Consider the following 23,136-nt stretch of genomic DNA (forward strand, 5'->3'; position numbering starts at 1 on the left):
GCTTCCTCCCCTTCCCCTTTCCCTCCCCGCCCTTCTCCTGCTCTGACTCCCCCCTCTCTCCCTTTTGTCATTGGCAACCGCGCGGCGTGCGGGCTCCCGGCGCCCTTCCCTCCCAGCCTGCCTTTCCTTTCCTCCCCGCCTGCATTTCTAACGCTCTTGCTTTGTCTGTTTTCCAGGCGGCCGCACACAGGAGCTGCGGTGCCAAGGGGGGCCGGAGCCGCCTTCCCAGTTTGCCCCCGGATGCCCCGGCAAGCTACGGGAAAAGTCTCTGAGAAGCCCAGCTCGCTGCAGGATCCGGCCGCCACCGCGTGCAGCCGCAGCATATCCCGCTTCGCCTCCTCTCTCTCTCCCGGGCCTGGCGCCGAGGAAGCAGTCGAGGTCAGCTGCCCGGTTCCTGGGGTCCGGCCGTGGTCGAGCCCGCAGGGTGATGCAAGGTGCCCGGCCGCTCCGCTCCTCCCCGGCGCGCCGTCCGCACCGAAAAGGAATGGTCCCGAACCTAAGCGATAAAGATGGCAAAAAGCGTAATAATAATAATAATAATAAAAGCTTAGGCTAATTTTATTTTTTTTATTGTAATGACTTCACCCTCATTTTCTCACTCGCCAGTTCAGTGTAGGCAGGCCAGATGGGCTGCCCAGACCCTCCCGGGAAAGGGGCAGGTGCGAGTGAGTAAAATTTTTTTTTTTTTTTTGCTTTACAAAGAAAGATGACACGTCCTGCCCTTTCATTTTTCATCGCCGAAAGATCCCCTCTTCCCCTCCCCCCGCCCTTCCCCCGGCCGAGGGGAGCTGGGATGCTCTGGGGGTGCGGGCTCCCCCCGCCCGTGCTCCAGGGGAGCCGCAGAACCAGGCGGACCGAGACAGCCGGGAAGACACGGTCATTCCTCTCAGCCAGGGATGCCAACTGACAGACGTCGAGTCGGGGAGAGTCAACTCCTGTGTTTAAATTCATGCGAAGACGCTGGTGAAATTAAAGCAGTCGTCTGGAAGTGTGCAATAGGCACACGCTTATTTTCTATCTCTTTTTTTTTTTAAATCGATTAAATACGTATTTAACAGCTTCCTGAGCATTGCAAACAACAGACTGGCTAGTAAGAAAACTGGAGCATGAGTTATACGCAGCCCGGGCCAGTTTGGGACTAGGGCGGAGGGAAATTACCGGGTTTTTTTTCGGGGATCAGCTGCTGTTCTGCTTCCAGAGAGAGAGAGAGAGAGAGCGCTCTAAGGCTCTGACTCTCCGTGTTCACAGCGGACCTTGATTTAATGTCATACAATTAAGGCACGCGGTGAATGCCAAGAGCGGATCCTCAAAGCAGCATGAAAGATCTCGCTAGAACATACCATAACAATAACGTTAATAATAAAAATTGCAATTAGCTAAAGAAATTAAAAAAAAAAAAAAAGAAAGAAAGAAAAGGAGACACAAAGCAATAAAGAGCTCGACAACCTGTACTCACCTACGGAAACCGAGACTAACTAGGACTGGTGGACTGATTGGCTCAGCCCGGTGGAAAGGAGACGCCGCTGCCACGGGACGGGCGCCCGCGGGGGCAGTTGTCAGCAGCAGGTAACGGGGCCGTGGGGGGCTACTGGAACGGTGCGGTAGCCGTGGTGGTTTTTCAAGGTAGTGGTGACTCGACCTCTCGCTTTCTTGGGCTGAACCATGTAAAGTCGATTAATGGGAAATAAATACATTTTCTAATATTATCATCGCGAGGATTGTTCTTTGCGCATCGCCCAGCCGGTAGCTAGGAGTGCCCGCTCGGTAATGGCTCCTCCTCTTGCGGGGCTCCTCTGGAAGCCGAGGAACGCGGCCCCCGGGGCAGCGGCGCAGTGCGCGGGGGGCAGCGGAGCAGCGTCTGTGCCGCGGGCCGGCAGAGCCATGTGCAGAGTTGGTGCACGGGGCGGGGGGTGCCGGAGGTGCCGCGGAGGCACTGCAGCAGAGCCATGTGCGGAGAGGCAGCTTGGATGCGCGAAAAAGAGGAGTGTGCGGAGGTTGCAAGGGAGAGGCGGGGAGAGGGAGCAGCGTATGGGCACGGTGTGGGGAGAGCGGCGCAGAGCGGTGCCGACGGGCAGCGGAGCGGCGGGCAGGCGGAGGAGCGGCATGCGGGCTCTGTGCGCGGGGCTGGGCGGCGGGGCGAGGCGCAAGGCGGCGGCTGGCGAGCGCGGAGCGGGGGCGGCGGCGGGGTAGGGTGTGCGGGGCAGCTTACGCGCGGGGGAGGGTGGCGGGGCGGCGGTGGCAGGGCGACGTGCGACGGGGCAGGTGCGTGCGCGGCCGGCACTCTGGAGACGCGGCTCCGGTGGAGGCGGTGGCCGTGGCAGGGCCACGCCGGCGGGTGCGGGGAGGGTGCGGGGGCGGGGAGGGGAGAGGCCGGGGTCCCCTCGCCGCCGGCGGCGGAAGTCTTTGTTCCGCGGGGCCTCGCCGGCGGTGGAACAAAGGAGCGACAGTGCTGCTGCGGGCGCTGTCCCTGGTGCTGGCGGTGGCACCGCGCTCCCTCCGCGGGCCGCCGGACTGCTTGTCCCCGGTCGGGCAGACGCGCCCCGGTGACACCGGGTGGCCCTCGGGACGGGACCGTCCGCGGCTGAAGAAAACCCTGCATCCCGACGGGAGTGAGCGGCGAGCAAGGCAAGGGTGCGGGGACAAGCAAGAGAGCGGATTGGCCTGAGGCTCCGCCGATGCGCAGTGCACAGTCGCTGCCCCGGCGGAGTTCCCTGCAGGTTCCCCCCACGCATCCTTCCCGTCGAGTCCCTCCTACCCCCACTCTGAAACAGCCGGGTTGGAAGCAAGTCCTGCGGGGGCTCTGTCCCGCTCCCATCCTGACTCCGTCCACAGCCATCTGCCGCGGCCTAATTCTGCTCTCCATCCGTCAAACAGCGGCCACAGCCAGCCAGGGCAGGGCATGCTCTCAAACACTAAATAAGGCAAAACAACTAAGTAACAGCAGTAGCCACAAGAACTATAACGATAACAACACTGTCTGCCTGAAGGCCATAGAGCTTTGTCCTCTTTCTTATTGCGCTCAGCAGACAGCCTGACAGCAGTGGGTTTTTTTACCAAAAACTGGATTGCAGATTGGACTGATCACCCTTCTCTGCAAAGGGATAAAAGGGGAGAATTCCTGTCCTTTCCCCAGCCTGTCACCTCTTCATCCCCATGTAATCATCCTTGCACTGTCCAGCCGACAGATGAAGCACATGGGCTACTCCTTTCCCTTCAGCTCAGTGAGCAGGGGTTGAGTTTTTTGCCTGCTCCTGCCGTGACACATAGCTGCTCTCATTTCTTCTTTTGAGATACCTGTTCTTATATACACATCTACCTATACACGTATATGCACATTTTGTGTTTTCTGTGTAGCATCAGATTGTCACAATTTCTATTCATTACTGCTTCTTGCTTATATGTCCTTTGCCAGCGCTTCACAGGATCTCAGGGGACTCAAGCAGAGAACAGAGAAAAAGTCCATCTTCGCCTGCTCGTGTGCGAGCCAGGATGATGCACAGCAGAGATTGACCCTCACACAGGTAGACAGCAGGGAAGTATTTTAAATGCCTTGTGTCCTGAGCAGCCTGAAGCACTCAGTTAAACTGTTTGCAGGATTACAAACATGAGCTGACCACCCCTGCGCTGAGACATTATCTTCACCACATTTTACTTTTATTTGTTTTCTCGGAAATCAGTGCTACAGATTTGTTATAAACATTCTATAGTTCTGTAGGAAAGGAAACATAAATATGTAAGTGAACTTTTCACCACCAATCACGCAATGTAGCTTTTAAGATATTTCTTAATGCCTGAAAAGAAATGGAACTTTCTTTGGAATAGATGGAGCTTTCTTCTGGAAAGCTTCCAGAGACAGGGAGCCTTCCTTGCTGCCTTCTAAACTACAATAGCAGTAATAGTGGTGGTGATGAAGATGATGGAGCACGTAAAAAATGGATGCAATGAAGATCTGAAGACCCAGGTGAAGAACTGTGCCATCTAGAGACGTGCGTTTCCCGTTCCGATGTCATACTGCTGTCGTAGGCGCATTGAGGTTCTGGTGGCGGCATTTGAAAGTAACCAGCATTTAATATTCACCGTTTTCCTTCCTGCTCTGGAAACGGAATGGAAACCCGGCTCTCAGCAATTTTTCTTGGGGCTACCTTAGTCACGGCTCCCCACAGAGAGGAGTGGTGAGCACTGCCTGACAGCCTCCCCTTGAGGTAGAAGACAGCAATGTCCTGCCTCCCCCACGCCTTTTAAAAAAAAACCCCTACTTTTCCTTTTTCCCTGCTTAAGCGACGCCCGGCCGGAGCCCCGGGAGAAGAGCCTGTCCCCAGGGCTGCCGGGGCTGCTCCAGGCGGGGCCGGGCGGGCGGCAGGCGATCCTCCGCCTCCTCCTCCTCCTCATCTTCCTCCTCCTCCTCCTCCTGCTCCGCCATCGCCCCCGCCCGGCCCCCGGCGCTGCCGCACCCCCTGGCGGCCGCGCACGGCGCCGCGCAAATCCAGCGCCGCGCAAATCCAGCGCAGAGCAAATCCAGCGCAGAGCAAATCCAGCGCAGAGCAAATCCAGCGCAGAGCAAATCCACAGCAATCCCGGCGCGGCGCGGCACAGCGCTGCCTCTGCGCCTCAGTGGCAGAACCTGAGAAACTTCAGGTATGAACCATTTCGAAGCAATGTTCTGAATGAAAAATAACTTTAAAACGTCAAACACACGTCATTCTAAATGTTTTGCAATGTAGAGCGTGAGAAGCGATGTTTTCATACCTTCCCGGTGGGAATCAAGGCTATCTGTCTCATTTAAATTCAGAGCTATAGAGTATCATCTGTGTCATGAAAATATGAAGGGAAATGAGGTACTACCTGCTTACTGCAGCTGTTGAGGCAGTCTGGGGCATCGGTTTCACTCAGGGACAAACTAGAGCAAGAGGCACTGTCAAGCTATTGTCCAGTTTACAGACACAGTCTTTCTCAAAAAGTTAAAAGCCTCTAATTTAGCTTTTGAATTAGGAAGATTAAATACCAACATTTTATTTTGTTTCACTTGTCCTCCTGTACTCAAGGTGGTGGCTAAGAAAAGTGTAGAGCACAGGTAAGTCAGGCAATAAGCAAAGCAAGCCCTCCAGCAGAACAAGCATTGTCCCACTGTCTCCACCCTGCAGAGCTGTGCCAGCAGCAGGATCTTTCCCAGTCCAAGGGAGAAGCAGAGGAGAAGTGACCTGTCTGGTGCTTCAAGGCCTGGTGCACGGCAGTGACTGCCACAAGGCGGGAGAGTCAATGAGCCAGCCAGCAAAGGTATGACGTAAGACTCATTTTCACACTCTGCACAAAACTCCTCGCATTTCTTTTCTATTACTTAGCTCCTCTGATACTGATCAATTACCACAATAACTCAGGAGTGAGATAATAGAGATAGTAATTTGCAGTCTAATGTGAATTAATTTTTGCTTAATCTGGAACAGCTTTAATAGCATGGTGGGCATTAAGAGCACCACATTACTCAATACTAAATATCTGTGTGTCTGAAATAGTCTTAAGAAAATCTTACTAGAGATATCCCACAATCAGAAAATGGGGAAGAAATACCAAATCTTAAATACACTTATAGTATAAAATATTTCAAATTGTAAATTATGGACAATTTAATTAGCATCAAGAAACTATTAAATTAACTCATGAACTGTTCATACTAAGGTTGGTCTATAATTTGCCATATTGCAGTAATTCTGTTTATTAAGCAATTAAGTACAGGTTGCATGTTAAGCTATGTGGTTGAAAATACACACTTAATGCTTGTACAAAAGTACTTAAATGCAATCTAAGGTTTTTAACTACATCACTAACAGGTTTTGCCTAAGTTTTCTGTACAAGGAAATGAAAAATAAAATACTCTGTACATAGAAATTTATTAGTGTGTATTTTAATGGATCTTAATGAATGCAGCTGGTAAAGGAGTTAGTAAGCAAGGCAATAGCATTCTTTTCTTAACAATTTTAACAAAGAATTACAGAATTATTTGAAGTATCTTTACAGTGCTTGGAACATGGAAATGTCTAACACCTGTAGGTCTTCCTGACTTCAGAGGGTTATAGTTCAACACTATAACATTTTGCACAATCTGTATAAAATAACTGTGCAATCTTTTTTGAACCCAAAAATTATGCTATACATCATTCCTATCTCACAAACTAGACCTATCAGAGTTATTGAAAGTATTTTTGGACCATTTAAAGATTTATGATTTGATTTACTGTTCTACGTCCAGGGTGTGAGACATTCAACTGAGAAAATGTTTTTTAATGAATGTACAGGCCCCTGTAAAATCTCTTCACACTGTTGTTTTTCAAAGCTAATTAAGAACTTTTTGCTATTTGTTCTTCTTTAGAAAATTTATGTTCAGTATACTAGTATTTGTGGACAACACGAAAAGAGCAGCTGTGACAGAAAAACTAAAGGTACAACCTATAAATTTTTCACTATGGATACTTCCAGGTAATCTACAGACTGGGTGAAGTCCATTAAAAATCAAGGGCACAATTTCTTTGAAATTAGAAAAATGGGGATATATCTGACTCTATTAAATTGAACAAAAGAATAAAAAAAAATGTGGCTGTCACTAATTAAAGCAATAATTAGTGAGATTTTGACCTATTTTAAAGATTTATAGCTCCTCATCTCTCCTCTGTAGAGGATTCTAAAGGCCAAACAGAAGAAATAATTTCCTTGAAAAGAGTGCCAAAACCCCAAAAGAAAACAGAAAAAATCAGTGGGTTTTTCTTCTTTGCAGTTCTTTTGCTCAATTTCAAACAATTAAAATGTCAGATTCCCCACCTTAGTCAAACCAGTGACACCAGCTAGGGGTTTCAGGCCACAATTATTTAAGAAATACATAGAAACCTGTCAGGTAAGACAAAGGAAGCGTTAATTTTATCATGGTCAATATAACATCAAATCAACATATGCGCCTGGTCAGATAGATCTTCTGCACTTATATTTTGCAAGCCTAATTTTAGTAAGCTTGAGTTTTTAGTAAGATGTTGTACTCCTAGCTCAAGAGCCAGGCTTAAATGCACACAATGAAGCGCCTGAAGCACATAGGATGCAATACACCTTTGGAAAGGAATCCCATCCTTCCCTACATGAGGTCTGGATTTAAGATGGTGCTGCAGCACATGCTGCAGTCCCCAGCTGTGCTTCAGCCCCACAGCCCCATTCTGGATGGAATAAGAGCCCCCGTGTGCTCAGCACCCTGTCAGGACAGGACAGACACTTTGGGACTATAGAACCCCCTTGAACTGAAGGCTCAAACTGCTCACACAGCAACAGGTATGACCAAGGTCAGTGCTCACACTATACACTTAAGGCAGTCAATTAAATGCATCCAGGGCCTTCCTAATAATATATATACACAAAATAGAGCATTAATCCTACTTTAAAAGAAGAAACACATTATAATAGCAGATATGTCTCAGAAACACTTTTTCATGTCTATGAAAAATACAGGACTTCTGGAATATTATGTGAGAAAAAAAGTATAATGACTTTAACAGAATTTAATGTCAATTGAGAACATGGGAGATCACACTCTGGAATTAATGAAACTGTTTCATGTTGTAAGTTAGGACTACCACTGGCTGGATGCAGTAGGAGCAATAAGACTTAGAATATTGTTTTGTAATATAATATCTGTTATGCCAGATGTGTGATATGCCCTGGAAAAAAAATTGGGATGTTATTAGAGGAAATTATTTTCTGCTATAACCCTAGGTATAGGGAAGCCTACATTGGGATTATGTACAGTACGATCAGTTGTGGTCAGACAAAGGGCTGCCAAGACAGCAAAGAGAGTGAGTAATCTCCAGTCATGAGCTAATCACAAGAACTTAGTTTGTCAGCTCAGCAAAATGTAGTCAGAGGGGAGGCATGACAACTCTGGCAAATACCAGAGAAGAAACAACACTAGGATAGGCAAAGCGGTAATTGTATGACTAGGATGTCAGCACTAATGTTATCTTGAAAAAAGATCTCAACCCTAACATAGGCATAAAGGGATATAAATTAATAAATAGCCTTCTCATAAGCTGGTGGAGGACAGGAAAAAAATTATTTTAAGACTAACTGAATTAATTTACTAGGAAGAATATTCTTATTGTTTTCTCTAACATGTCAAAATCTGAAAAAAAAAAATAGAGGAGAGCTTAGCCTGGATCAAGAAAAAGTATTTAATTATATTTAAGAGCCCAAAGTCTAGGATGATTATATAAAAAAAGAAGGTTGATTTGAAAGGGAAGGAGAAAAAGAGAGAAAGAAAGGATGAGAGCAATAGACAAAGAGACAGAGAAAAAAAGCCAATCAAAAAGACATAGGAAGAAAGTGAGAAAGGGAAAGAAAGAGAAGTATTTTCAAATAAAAGAAACTATTCACAACAAGGTCTTTTAATTCATTCATTCAAAGTATTTTTGAATTGGGTAATTTAACAGAATGTACAATTTCACTGCTCGGTTTCAATGAATCAGCATTTTTTTCTTACAAATATTATTTAAAAATCCTAAATGCAGTGCTATACAAATAATTCTCTGTTCTTCCTTCTGTTATTATGCAAAACTTGCATAATAAGATAGACTTGAATATGTCAATAATATTGTAAGCTTACAGGAACAGAAAAACCAGGTATGTTACGGCTTCGTTAACACTGCTGGGAATGAATTCTCTAAATCAAGGGATTCAAAAGCTTTTCTCTTTATTAATTTTTCTGATTTTAAGCAAAGAGTTAAGGAAAATGCAAAGATAACTTGCTTATAGATTTTGTGGTTTGACAAAAGAACATTTAATGAGGTTTATGCTGTACTAACTGCAAGCAATCAAAGAGCGGCACATCCCGATACTTACGATTAAGAGACATCGGAGCTCAGATACAGCGTTTTTGTCTGCATGGTGGTTCATGCACAGGTATACATAGATTAAAAAATATGGATAAATAAATGCACCCGAGATATCAACTACGTTATCATTAATCCATTTTCAAACCTTTAGCAGTCCATTACGTCATGTTACACCATATTATAAATTTCAGCAATATATAAAATTCATATCATTTTTTAATTATTATTTTCTCTCGCTTTTGGAGACAAAGAAGGCATGAGGGAAAAGCCACCTAAGGATGCAAAAGTTTGAGGAAATCCTAAATACAGGAAAACAAGAGGTTAGAACTGAAAATACGTGATTCTTTTTACCATCTTAAACTGCAAACAATGCTGCCTTTCCAGATACAAAGCATAAGCCTGCAAGATGAAGGCTATTCTGTGGCTCACGTGGATGTGAAAGAGCAAAGATGAAAGACTATCCAAGCTCATCTGTATGGAAACTGTGAAACTGCTTCAAAAATTTGAGGAATATAGAAGCTGAGCATTTATTAGGAAGCTTGCAGCTGATGCTGAGTAGAAATGAAGACTGAGATTCCCTACAAAGTTAAGTGAAGAGTAATAATACTCCAATTTCAGAAGTTTATATAGTAATATGGAGAAGCACACAAAGGAGACAAATAATTCAAAGAACAATATAACTGTGAAAATTACTTTTTTTTTTTAACTTACAGCGCATTTTCTTCAGTTGCATATGCTCATTGTTTTGTGTTCAGCTTAAGACATTTGTGCAAGCAAGCTTCTTTCCAGCAGACATTAATATTTTGTGGGCAAACACAAAAATCATTAGATTTTCACGCCTCCAGGCACACATGGTTTTCTTCAATTTATTCAAGCACTCACCCTCTCAGAAAGTAAGAACAATTCTGTCCAGCAAGCAAGAACAACCAACAGGTCCCAAGCGATTAAGGGATGCCTTTGAAGAGTATTTTTTTGATGAAAACTTGTCAGCAGAATCTGTGTTAGATTCCTGACTGCAGAGTATTTCTTCCTTGAGCCACATGAAGTAGGATGAAGGGCAGAGAAGACAGTGATTTGGGATAAACCTTGAGCCCTGGGACTGCAACTCCAGCACAAAGCCTGCCCTGAAGGAGGGGATATGGAAGTCTGCTAAGGAACAGGAGGACAAATCCTTCCTTCTGCTTATGTTATGCCCAGATCTGGAATTTAGAAAGACCATCAAAGGGAAGCAGTAGCTAAGTCCAGACAGGAAAAGGCAGTTACAACTCCTGTGAAGCAATTTCACATATCAGAGCTAAATCAGAACAGCCTTCTCAATGAAAGAGAAAGGTGGTTGATCTTTTAAAATGCCCTTGAAAAATCCCTATGAAATAAGCACTAGGAAGTTGGCTTTGAATCAGCTGGAGTTACAAGGCAATACTAAATTATTGTGTTACATATAGACTCCTTAACTAATGCAAATCAACATAATGCACACTAGTATATCGTATGTTCCTCATCCAAAACTCCACATTTCCCTGTCATGTTTCAGGCTTTACATCCTGTAGCAAGTGATTCCTGTGTTTTCCTTAATTTTAGAAACCTAGCAACTTAGCCATACTAGGAACCACTGCTCTTCTGGCTGAGAAGGACAAGGTGAGGTTTTAACCACCAACACAACTCAGCATTAGGAGTAAAGCTGGGTGAAATGAACCCCCACCCCTAGGTGAAACTGACTGGAGCTGGAATGCCCAAGAGTTGGCATGCCCTGTCCCTACTGAGAGCTGACGTGCTTAGAAAGTGATTCTATTGGGAGAGAAGGATTAGCTGACATCACACTAACAGATCATGTTTTCTGAAGGTTCTGGAGGAAAATAACTTAGGAGATCTGGAGAGGTTCTGGGGACCCAATTTAGCAGAACTGAATTTCCTACTTTTTCAGTTTGCCTAACAGTGAGAGAATATATAGTGAAATAGGTATGTTAACAGGGTCAAAAATTGTCTGAACTCTTCCAAACAAACATCTTCAGAAAAAAAATAAAACCAAAACCCTGGAATATTCACAGAAAAAAACTGGAGAATATGATCAAGATGAGTAAGAAAAGGGACTTGACATTCTGTAGTTAAAAGACTTCTACATTCTGCTCCTGGTTATGAATTATTTAAAAGGTGTTTGGAAAACTTCATCACTTATGGAAAAAAATCTGCATCTCTAAAGAGATCACAGATTTGTGAACAGGATCCTAATTTATTTTTTCAATATACCATCTCAAGGGTGCCCAGCTACTGAAACAAGAAATAGTAATTTTAAGAAGTTTATTTATCCAGTTTTCTTTTATTTTTTTCATCCAAATACCATGCAATAAGCTTGACTACCCCTCCTCCAGACAGCTCTCAGGAGGGCTTGTGAAGACAACATGGCACAGCAGGGTCTGTAGAACCACCAGCCAGCTTCAGACACAGCAATTGCCAGACAACTGGTATCTAAATTCAACAACATTTACAGTCTTCCATCTAATGGCTGGTTCCCACCATGGAGAATTCCAAGGATAGTCACTAGCTGGTAAGCCCACACTTCAGCACTGGAACTAAGTCCAGGCTTCAGTGACTCCCATCTAAAGCTCTTGAGATCTGCCTACCCTGGCAGGACTAGATAAACACACATATATATACACACACATCACACAGCCCTTGGGCAGGTTGTGTCCCCAGTTTGGGAAGCACCAGTACAGTTTCTCAGTTCCCAGTGTAAAAAAGCTGTGACCACCACAGTACTGGTTATCAGGGAAACTCTCTTATTCGAAGTAAGTATTTTTGCAGGTCAAGCCCTGGCAGGACAGGGGAGAAATGTTACAAACATTAGATTTTCAGGACCTAATTCAAGTGATTCTGTCTGCTGCACTCTATTACTTACATGATACAACTGTGTTTATAGCAAGTAGGGGCAGTAGGGACTACTTAATTGGGACAGTCTGATGTATGGGCAATAGTCCAAAGTGATACATTTTCTAAATTTTGTATGGGCAGAAATCTTAAGAGCTCTATAGGAATCAGAGCTGTGAAAGAAATTCTAAGGAGGGCTTTGGGTATTAGATGGGCATAATGAGAAAATCTGTAAATTCACTGTGAAGAACTCTGCCAGTTCACTTTAGCATTGGCATAAACTGCTTAACCTGTGATGTTCTCCCTTTTTTGTTATTAGTCTGTCTGAAAGTGGTTCAGAAAGGAGAGACTTTGAAAACCTGGTCAAGCATGCTATTGGGAAGAACTATTACATAGCCAAATTTTCCTGTCAGGGACCACCTCTTCAAGCTACAGCATCATGTCTGCAGGATACACGCTTATTTATTCCCAAGTGTTACATTTGGACATCATGTGCATACAGTACATAGAGATACATATGTGTGTGTGTGTATGTATGTATATATATATATATATATATACACCTACCTTAATAGCACATTTACTAAAACAAAGGTACTTAGAGAATCGAGAAAGTTTAAAACACAGAATTTATAGAAGAAAAAAAAAATCTTTCAAAATACTTAATTCTAGGTTTCCTTCTATTGCTCCTTCCACCCAAGTAAAAGTGCTTCCACTGTATTTAACTTACTAAAGCCTGAAGACATCCATGGTGTTTACTTTAAGTTCTAATCCATTTCCTTTGTTCATGAATCAGTTCACAAAAGCATTCAAAAATACATTCAAGTACATTCTTAATGGTGACTTCTTGAATCAGTTTAATAATTTAAAGTAGTATTAATAAAGATTATTTAATAAACAATTACATTTACTATCTGTTCACAATACAGTGATGCTCTTACATTCTTTCACATGTTTCTGGTTTTGCTACTAATGGTAGTAGTAATATTAGGATGCAAAAAGTTGACTTCATATTTCTGATAGTCAAGGCTTAATATGGCTTTGAAGACCCTCATTTTCTGAAGCCACCACTTCAAAAAATCAGGTTCTCAACCCTACATCAGTGTTTTTTTGGGAAATCTTGGCTTGCTCTTCTAGGCAAACCATTATACTTGTAGCAATATACCATGGCTTCCAGTTTGACACTGTGGTTTCATAACCATTGGTTGTGTTGTGAGTAGGTTTTGGAACTGGTCACAGCTGGTCTGTGCATATGAGTATGCACGTGTGTGTGTGTGTGTGTACAAGGTAGGTAGAAAACAGTGCTTGCTCATGTGAGCTGTCCTCCCTTTCCTCAAGGCTCAGTCAAGACAAGTTTCCATGAGTAAACAGATTTTACTAAAACACCCTCCACTGCTTATCTTTGTTTTCTCCAAAAAGCATGTGTGCTAAATTCTGTGTCCAAGTGCTTCAGCAGTGGTACAGCAGAAGGACTGTGGGGACAGTCCAGTCCAAGAACAGTGCAGGAGGGAGGACGACTGACCACCAGCCTCCCAGTCTGATCCCCAACCCAGTGACTCCAGGTGTGCGCCAGCACAGAGCTCGGTATCATTCTCTTCCTGCCAGTGTGCAAATGAGGGCATTTCCACTTTCTACATCAACTACCCAAGCCATACACTTCCTCTTCCCACTGCTCTGTCAGTGCTAGAGCTGCAATGGGAATCCCCTTTTTGAGGACCAACTAGTGACGTGCAGGGCTTAAGCGAAACCCAGAATTTTTCCTCCTACATTTCAGCAACTACCACAACAAGTTGAACTTTCACAAGGGTGAAAACAAAAGGAAGCAACAGAGCACTGTGTATGAGGATGGGGAAAAAAGCAACGCTGTTACTCAGAAAAGGCACATAGGACTTTAGTACAAAGCTTGATAACTGGTCACATTTTAAAATGGCCCAGGAAATATCTGCAAGCTCCTAAGTGGCATGGTTTAACAACTGCCCTGAAGAAAAGGCTTAATTCAGAAGTGCTCCGAAGGAAAAAAGATCGAAGTGCATTGATATGTAAATCTAATCAGCAAGTAGAGCTGCTTATAGAGCCATACAAAAGGGATTTACCCTTTTTTAGATTTTTGGCTTTATAATGGCAGTGGTGATCTAAGGAACATCCCTAGTCAACCTCAGAACTCCCCATTTTGTATGAATATGCTAACTTAAAAGTAGGGCTGGCCAGAAGGAAAGTTTAAAAAAAAAAAAAAGGTGATTAGATTTCCAAACTCATCCTTGTTTCCGATCGGAGGAAAAAATTTACTTCTCATACATTACTGGGGAGGGTGTAGCAGGGGGAGTAAGCCACCATACAGACATACACACACCCAAAAGAGCATCTTACTCCTGCAGTCTTGCTGCTACAGTTTTCTCAAACCCAATACAGCCTCCCTCCTCTCAGAAGGGAAAAAGAAACAATTGCAGCTATGGTTAGTTTGATGTTGTAGCTACTCATGTAGACTCTCCTGTGACAAGGACAGCATTTGGCAAGTCCTTGTCTCTTGAGAAAATGCATTTAGTTTGTGGCACTGCCACAAAAGTAGACTGCAAACACAGGCCTTCTACTAACACACCAATAAAAATCCCAAGCTAAAAATGTTACAGATGACGTTGATCCAATATTCCTCCTACACACACAAACCTCAAGATTGCCGTAAGGACTGCTCTTCATTAAAGTTTCATTAAATGGGCTGTTAAAATAAATAAGCAAATTACTTCTTAGAACCACAGCACACGGTTCCAGTCAGAATAATGTGGAAGGCATGACTTATATTGAGCAGATTTTTAAGCCTGTTATCAAAACTATTAATCATGTCTTGTCTAACAAGAATACTGCAACATTATAATTTAAGTGAACATAGTTACTGTTACAAGGAATGCAGATTGCTTTTAAATTGTTGCTCTTACACAGAAGAAAGTTTGCATTGATGTATTGTATGCATCTCTACTGACTTCAGTGAAATCTGCAGGGAGATGTAAACAAGGTAAAGGTTGTCTGGAGCAACGTGAGCTAACCAAAGATTTGCCTGTAGAATATGGGTCTACTCCATGCTTCTTTTGGTCTCAAAAAGACAGAAAAAGCAATATTCCTCTCTTATTTTCATGAGAGGAGCCTGGATGAAATCGTCTGAGCTGGATTTAAAATTCTCAACCAAAATCAAAGAAAATATTTGACTCAGAGATGTTCTTCAGATTTACTGGCAAACTCAACTGGGAAACCTCCTCAGATGAAGGTACTAGAGGCAGAGCATTAGCTATCCCTCTAGCCTAAACCATCTAGCTAATCTCACACAAAACCACTAAAATCTGCCTATGAGATATGGTGAAAACATATAGGTTTATAGGAACTTCAGATCTACAGTGCTTATGCACAGGGCCTACCTGCATTCTCTGGAGGACAGGTTTTTTGAGAAGAAAAAGCAAGACAGTCTGTGTCCTGCTATGGTGCTGAGACCAGCTCATGTATAAGCCAATAAAGTCTGAGCAGCACTTACAAGGTTACCCTTGCTTTCCCTGTATTGACCCTGTGCTTTTGCACATGAGAAAACACGTCCAGGTGTTGTTTGTGATCAGCTTACAGAGCTATGGACTGGGATGACTTAAAGAGCATCAGCTCCTAGCTGGTTACTGATGGAAAAAACTGTTTTCTAACCAAACCCCTTGAGAGTCCTGCCGTTTTCCTTAACACATGTCAATAGGATAACCATGTCAAACATTCCCTATGAAAAGGTGGAAAAAGACTCGTAGAACAACTTTAGCATATGCTGTAACGCTTTTTTAAAAATCTTAGCTATGGAAGGTCCTTCAAAGCCTAGGTCCCTCCCTGCTAGGCACTGCATGTGTGGGTTACTCTCAGGAGCCTCTACTACTATCTTTAAATGGAAAAACTGATAGACATCAAAGCTGTGAGGAGATGAAAGAAATTATGGTAAGCAGCGATCACAACCCAGCTCATTCATAATCCTCGTAACTTTTTTTGGAGAATTCATTGATGGTATGCACCCTCTTTCTTCTGCAGATGAGTAACAGATCTTCTCAATCAGTGGGACTTCAGGAGACTGAGTGAAGCAGATAATGTGGTCTTGTACTGTTCACTGACTTCCCATCCCTTTTTGATTAAACCAATTCTTTTCCAGTCCTCCTCCTCACCTGGCTTCTGCCTGTTGACCTATGATTCAAAGATGTATTTGGGCATCTAAATGCATGCATGGGAAATTCCTGGGTATAATATTCTCAGGGCAAGCTAATTGCTACTTTTAAGACTACAGGGGAAGCACAAACACCTTTTAAAACAAACAAACAAACAATTAAACAAGCAAACAGAAATATTAAAAGAAAATAAAGCCCAATATTTAATCCAGCACACTCAGTTTGTACTGGAGCTGAGATCACAGTCTCAGCCAGAGGAAACTGATGGCAGGCAGGCAGGCACCAGGCTTGTAGCTCCTTTCCTTACGCTCCAAAGTGGTTATCCCATTTGATTTAACTTAACAAGCCCCACATTTGTTCACCTGAATGCATCCTTGCATGGCTTATCCTTTCTCAGACAGAAAAATAGTGGTAATGGAGATGGAGTTGGCAGCAGAGTGGAGAGCCAGGTATGTTTTGACACTCCAATAACCTGGGATGAACCACAACCATGCAGCACTACGGACATGAGTTTCTAAGACATTTTATAAGCAGCCCAGATCTGAGGGAGGTGTTTTGCTTCAAAGGGTGGAACTGTTGCCTAGAATTGAAAGAAAGACTTTGCAAACAATATTAAAAGTGGCAATGTAAAGAACAGTTTTTAATGAAAGCCTGCAGGTGCACAAATATAGCTGTGTGCACACGTGGCATGAAATCTTCACAGTTTTTATAAGTCTAATTAATTAGTATATCTAGCAGGTACGTCCAATAGGAGAACAGTTGTCCTGGTAACCCACCTTTGGGTCTGCCCCTTGGAGATTCTGCAGGGGGTTCTTTGCCCTATTTCTTGTTATGTCTCTGAAGTCCTGCTGCAAAACAGAAATTATTTTCTTGAAAATAAGACTAAACAAAATTTCAAGAATGTGACATAAAGGGTTAGCTGCTGTTCTGAAGTGTGACAAAGAGTAAGAAAGTGCTAGAAACTATACAATTATATATTAATATCTACAAAGCTACAAATATTTGAAAAAGTTGAAAATCTTTAGGCATCAGAACAAAAACAAATATGTATGGCACTTTTTGTAAAATTGGAACAAATTAGAAACGCTCAGTGTCATGACTTGCAGGATGATTGTGAAATTGTCTTTTTCCTGAGAGGTAAAGGGAACACCCTCCACTCAGTTCTGTAGTTTTTCATCATTTGCATGAAAGGACAGAGATATTAATCTTACTTAGATTTGGCTCCCCACAAGAAGCAATTTGTCCACCACCCTTCGGGGAAGAACCTCCTCCCAGAGGTGCCTATCTCTCTGTATCTGCTCTAGAAGAACTCCATCTCAGGCTGAATGGTTTCCAGGCAGTTCAAGTCTGGAAAGGGGGATCCTGGTGGTTTCCCTAAACCCCATCCCCTGGGTCACACCTAGGTCTAAAACCTGCAAGATTCGGTGGCATTGCACTGGGCACAAACATAGGAAGAAGCACTTTAGATTCCAGGGCCAGAGGCTTAGTATATCTTTTAGCACAATTTCTAACCTGACAGTGCTGTCTTTGCTGCTTTAATGACTTTTATGGAGATGTGGTCTCTGCAGCTACTGATAGGACAAGAACAATTTTCTTGGTCTTGCATTCACAGCACTTCCTTTAGAGGAATTATGTCTTTTCCTAGTTTAAACAAATAAAACAGCATTTGGGCTATATGTTTCAGATGATTAAAACACATTCACTTCTGGTACTGCTTATTCCCTGCAAGAGGGAGTGAATGTTTTCGGATTATGCACATAGCTAAAAACCCATAAATTTTGTCATTCATATCCATAAGCAGCATGGCAAGCTCGCAAAAGCTATTACTTTTCAGTTACACAAGTGTGTTAAATTACTCAGTCAACTGACATCTGGCACAAGCTATAAATTGCTCTCAAAATTCTTTTAGAAAGATTATTATATTATTATTAATTTTCTGTGTATGTCAAAGCATATCACACACACAGCAATCCTGAAATTAATTAGCATTTTCAAGGATCACACTGAAAAGGCCCACAAAGCCAGCAGAAATAATCTCCAAGATACTAGAAGGTTAAGCAGTGCTGGCACAACTTGTCTTTAACATATTTCCTTCAATCCATCTTAAAGAATAAAGCACTAAAAACTTTTTTTTAAAAAAAAAACAAGCTCTTTGTCACATATCCTTGACTATTACAAATTAGGCTCAGAGGGTAAGGTTTCGTTGGCAATTTATAGTCACTAAAAAAAAAAGCATTTTGAAAAATGTCAGTATTTTTTACTCATTTTTCCAGCAATTCAAAGACAACCTGATAAGATACCCAGTTAAATAAAGAAACACATCTTAACTATTTAAGCATAATTTTGGATACAGGACTCCTTTCCAGGTTTGCTGTGGTCCTTCAAAATATCTAGACAGGAAAGCAGAATATTTAAATGAAATTCTAATTTGATAAAATTTTATTCAATGTAATTTCAAATAAAAAACTTATTCACAGCATAAAAACAAGACTAAATTCAACAATGTTTTATGAACATGATTACTTTTCAGCACATGAGCAATCCTGATGAAATCTTACTGAAATTTTTGTTTTACCACTTCTTACAATTTTTCCATAAAAACACAATGACATCTCACCCAAAGACCCTCAATTGAAGGATTAAGAGCTGCAGTAAAACAGTCAGACACTTGAAGAAGTTGGAGTAGGCTGGAATTACAGTTGTCTGGGAAGCCTCACTACATCCTCCATGCAGCATTGGCAGCACAGTCATGGAAATATCACAAGAAATCCTTTTCCCAGCCATGACTGCAGGAGACAGCTCAGCAAGAGTGAAAGTAATACAGGAAGCCCAAATTTGGTGGTTCCTGCTTCCAAGATTTTGGACTTTGCAAATTCCCTTAAATGTATTTTGCAATGATCCTGGAATATGTTCTAGATAGGAGGTGCTGGATGCCCACACACCAAGTTGTTGGAGTCTTCACAGCATTTACCACCCATCTCTGTGCGCCACTGAGTATAACTTTACATGAATATAGAAAACATAACCTTTAAATAAATGCCAGATTATTAACTCTCTTTTACCCAGCAACTAAAACTTTCATTTCCAGAAATATCATATTTGAGGGTTGGCTATTACAAAAAATATCAGTGTTAGTAAGTGATGCCAGCTTGCAGAATGAAAACACCACCATTTTCTAGATCTCTGTACTTGGAGAGTTTTTTTCAAAGGAGTGGGGATAAGAACAAATTTCTCAATGTCTCTCCACAGCTTTTGCTTTGGATTTAAAAGAGGAATGGCAACAAGCTTAAGGCGGGGGTGGAAAAAGCCTTCAAAATTGGCATAACTCAGCACAACTCACACAGAAACACCTGCCTGAGTCTGTGGGAGGCCTGAGACCATGCCATAAAAGTGAAACAACAACGAAAAAAAAGAATTTATTTCCTGAATCTCTTCTCTGAACAGCCAGTAGTGCAAATTACAAGTGGCACAGTCAGCAAGATGCCCACACTGCCTCTGTGTGTATGGAAACCAGAAGCCTTTCATCACTATGGGGTTTATCCACATCACCTACTTGACGCAAAGGCAGGTATCTAAACTGGAGGCACTCATTTTCCCCTATGGGCCACTATCTCTGTCAGCTGACACTACAGTGGGTTTAGGCTATGTGAAAATTAACACTTATCACAGCCTGAAAGGAGTGGATCCATACAGTGAAACAGCTGGAGCCAAGAGCATCCACACTGAAAGTTTTGGAGGGTGTTTCTTCAGTCAAGCCTCTAATCTTTGCTTGGGGTCTGAGGGTCTTTACAGTTGTAGCAGATGTGTTTGGAGTGTGACTGTCTTCTGTGCCTCTTGCATAAGGATTTCTTGATCTCATCCTAAAGAAAGCAATTTTGTGTGCTCTGAGACCACCCTGTGGTGCTTAGGTCATAATATCCTTCTTGACTCAAACTAAAACACTGGAACAGAGGCTCCTGTCCTGCAGACTGTCAGAAAGATCAAACAAGAAAGCATTTTGACAACATGAACATACTCTTTGGCCAGCAACCTTCATTCGTCCATAGCATACATACTAAATAAACCGGCTAATGCTGCGCCCGTCCTCACCTTTGTGATGGATGTGAAAGGGAATGAAAGAAGCACGTTTCTGCCTGCGGGAAGTTTCTGACAGGCTGCCCCTCAGCCAGACACACAGCGCTCGGGTGCAGCGCACGCTTCCCCGCCTGGCCGCGGGGTCAGACACCCCCGCAGCCCGCAGCCCGGAGCCCGGAGCCCGCAGCCCGGAGCCCGCAGCCCGGAGCCCGCAGCCCGCAGCCCGGAGCCCGGAGCCCGCAGCCCGGAGCCCGCAGCCCGCAGCCCGGAGCCCGGAGGCCGCAGCCCGGAGCCCGCAGCCCGGAGCCCGGAGCCCGCAGCCCGCAGCCCGCAGCCCGGAGCCCGCAGCCCGCAGCCCGGAGCCCGGAGCCCGCAGCCCGGAGCCCGCAGCCCGCAGCCCGGAGCCCGCAGCCCGGAGCCCGGAGGCCTCAGCCCGCAGCCCGGAGCCCGGAGCCCGGAGCCCGGAGCCCGGAGCCCGCAGCCCGGAGCCCGCAGCCCGCAGCCCGGAGCCCGGAGGCCGCAGCCCGGAGCCCGGAGCCCGGAGCCCGGAGCCCGGAGCCCGCAGCCCGCAGCCCGGAGCCCGGAGGCCGCAGCCCGGAGCCCGCAGCCCGCAGCCCGGAGCCCGGAGGCCGCAGCCCGGAGCCCGGAGCCCGGAGCCCGGAGCCCGGAGGCCGCAGCCCGGAGCCCGGAGCCCGCAGCCCGCGGCCCGGAGCCCGCAGCCCGCAGCCCGGAGCCCGGAGCCCGCAGCCCGGAGCCCGCAGCCCGCAGCCCGGAGCCCGGAGCCCGCAGCCCGCAGCCCGGAGCCCGGAGCCCGGAGCCCGCAGCCCGGAGCCCGCAGCCCGCAGCCCGGAGCCCGGAGCCCGCAGCCCGCAGCCCGGAGCCCGCAGCCCGGAGCCCGCAGCCCGGAGCCCGCAGCCCGGAGGCCTCAGCCCTCAGCCCGCAGCCCGCAGCCCGGAGCCCGGAGGCCTCAGCCCGCAGCCCGCAGCCCGCAGCCCGGAGCCCGGAGCCCGCAGCCCGCATCCCGGAGCCCGGAGCCCGCAGTCCGCAGCCCGCAGCCCGGAGCCCGCAGCCCGGAGGCCTCAGCCCGCAGCCCGCAGCCCGGAGCCCGCAGCCCGGAGGCCTCAGCCCTCAGCCCGCAGCCCGCAGCCCGGAGCCCGGAGCCCGGAGGCCTCAGCCCGCAGCCCGCAGCCCGCAGCCCGGAGCCCGCAGCCCGGAGCCCGCAGCCCGGAGCCCGCAGCCCGCAGCCCGGGCCGGCGCTGGGCCGGGGAGCGAGGCCGCCGCACTGCCCGGTCCAACGGCGCCATCTGCTGACTGCTGCTCCGAACGGCAGCCGCGCCTCGGCCCCGGCTGGGGACGCGAGCCCGCCCACGCGGTGGCAGCCCGACAACAGCCAGCGGACACGGCACGCAGGTAAAGACACAAAAAGCCTGCCTAGAAGGGAGGCCCCAGAAACACCCCAGCGCCACGGCTAGCCGGGCTCAGAACAATTACAAACCGCAAATTTTGCACACTCCGTCTGAGCCAGGATTGAGGCAATGGTGCAGGAGAAGGTAAGAGGGGTTTATGTTTATATAGCTCTGGCTAAGCCAGTCAGTTTCTCACAGAAACAAACTGTCCAAGACAAGTTTTTCTTACTGGACTTCATCGACACTTTTGCAGTTTGCTAAGTGATACAAACACCCAAGTACTGTCAACCAAAATACCCGAAAGCATGAGTGAGAAGCCTGACATTAGCCTAAAAGTTGTAGGACATTAATCAGGTGGGAAGGGTTGTTTAACAACAGTCTGCCTTTTTATGTCTACAGGATTTACATTTTCAAGCCACACTTCAAACATTTATTTAAGTGAAATATTATATATTCGTATATTCAAGTGACGTCAGGTGCTCAGGCTTTTTAAAAGAGGAAAAAAAATCCTTACAATCACAAAACCAGAAGAGTTTGTAATACTCAGTTTGGCTTAAAAGACCAGGACTAGGGAAACCAAGTGAGCATGCCCTTTTACAGCAGTTTAAAATTATCCATCCATGGCCCCACATATTAAGGAAAGCCTTTCAAATTGTTCTCCCATAAGCATCAAAATAGCTACACTTCACAGTAGTTTTTCAGTGACGTTTATAGAATTTCGTTATTTGTCTGACTGTCAGCACACAACGTTCACCCAGGAGCAGCAAATACATTAAGAGAAGAAAGCAAAATTAGAGAGTCATGGAGAATTGAGAACCCAGCAGCTGTTTCCCCTTGAATTATCTACTTAGGAGTCCCTTCTCTGCATGCTTGACATGGAAACAAAAGAGGCTGCCGTCCCTCCTCCCAGCCGTGGCTGACAGCCTATGACAGACTATCTGGCAAGCTGCAGATCCATTACTGGCTTAGTGGGAAGACTCAGGAGACATCTATGATGCCACTTTCAGGCAGGGCCCTACACCTGCTAAAAGGCTGGATAATTCCCATTCGGGCTCTTTGGTGAAATGCCCTCTTGGGGCTTCTGTATGTTTTATTTAGTATTTTCACGTCAAGTTGCTTCAAGTGACTGTACAAGGACATGAAGCATGTCTCTATCCCTTGAGGGACACGTCTCCTGAGATCACTGTTCAGGGCCCTTCAAGCTGTCCTGTCTTTCATAAATAGCTCATCTCTCAGCTGGTTATGATGGGTAAGCTCTTTTGGCACGTTCTTCCTCTGATCCGGACAACCCTGGAGTACGCATGAGTTAACTTCCTGCAGCTCTACATCCTGATTGACACTTTGTTGCATCAACTGGATCCTCCCCTCGAGATATGGAAGACTTGTCAAATGTTGACAGACCCTATTGTTCCACAGAATAACCTGAAATTTTTTCTGAAAAAGATGCTTTGTCTCGGCCAACACAATTAACATGAGCAATGGCCCTTCTGGGCAAAAATCAAAGGTTTTCCAAAGTTGCAAAGTCATCCAAAGTAATTTTCTATTCTTACCTTTGAAATTGCAAGAAGAGGCTTTTATGTGAATTGCTATTTTGTTGTTTGCAAGAACATAAAGAAAACTGGGCCAATCTCTAATCATTAACACTGCTCAAGTATGACCATTCACTTGAGAAGACAAAGGGAAGAACAAAAGCATGAAGAAATTCACCATTAGAAACCAGAGTAGATTACAGAGTTCACAGAAATCACCAATTATTCAACA

General features: G+C 45.1%; 1 protein-coding gene across 1 annotated transcript; it reads left to right on the forward strand.

Annotated features, from left to right (window-relative positions):
• The first annotated feature begins 4,003 nt into the window (after positions 1 to 4,003).
• On the forward strand, positions 4,004 to 12,624 carry LOC125317140. Its single transcript, XM_048286818.1, has 5 exons — positions 4,004 to 4,055; positions 4,203 to 4,635; positions 5,142 to 5,274; positions 6,365 to 6,434; positions 12,043 to 12,624. Exons 1-5 carry the CDS (start codon positions 4,004 to 4,006, stop codon positions 12,117 to 12,119), a joined length of 765 nt encoding a protein of 254 aa, XP_048142775.1. The 3' UTR covers positions 12,120 to 12,624.
• Positions 12,625 to 23,136: the final 10,512 nt, after the last annotated feature.

The sequence above is a fragment of the Corvus hawaiiensis genome, chromosome 26 (assembly GCF_020740725.1).
Source record: "Corvus hawaiiensis isolate bCorHaw1 chromosome 26, bCorHaw1.pri.cur, whole genome shotgun sequence".
NCBI lineage: Eukaryota > Metazoa > Chordata > Aves > Passeriformes > Corvidae > Corvus > Corvus hawaiiensis.

Bases quoted from the DNA above. Each gene is read 5' to 3' on its own strand.
- LOC125317140 (XM_048286818.1), top strand. From the start codon at position 4,004: ATGTCATACTGCTGTCGTAGGCGCATTGAGGTTCTGGTGGCGGCATTT. The intron at 4,056-4,202 runs GTAACCAGCATT...CCTCCCCTTGAG, and splicing joins TCTGGTGGCGGCATTTGAAA to GTAGAAGACAGCAATGTCCT. The intron at 6,435-12,042 runs GTACAACCTATA...TTTTGTTATTAG, and splicing joins CTGTGACAGAAAAACTAAAG to TCTGTCTGAAAGTGGTTCAG.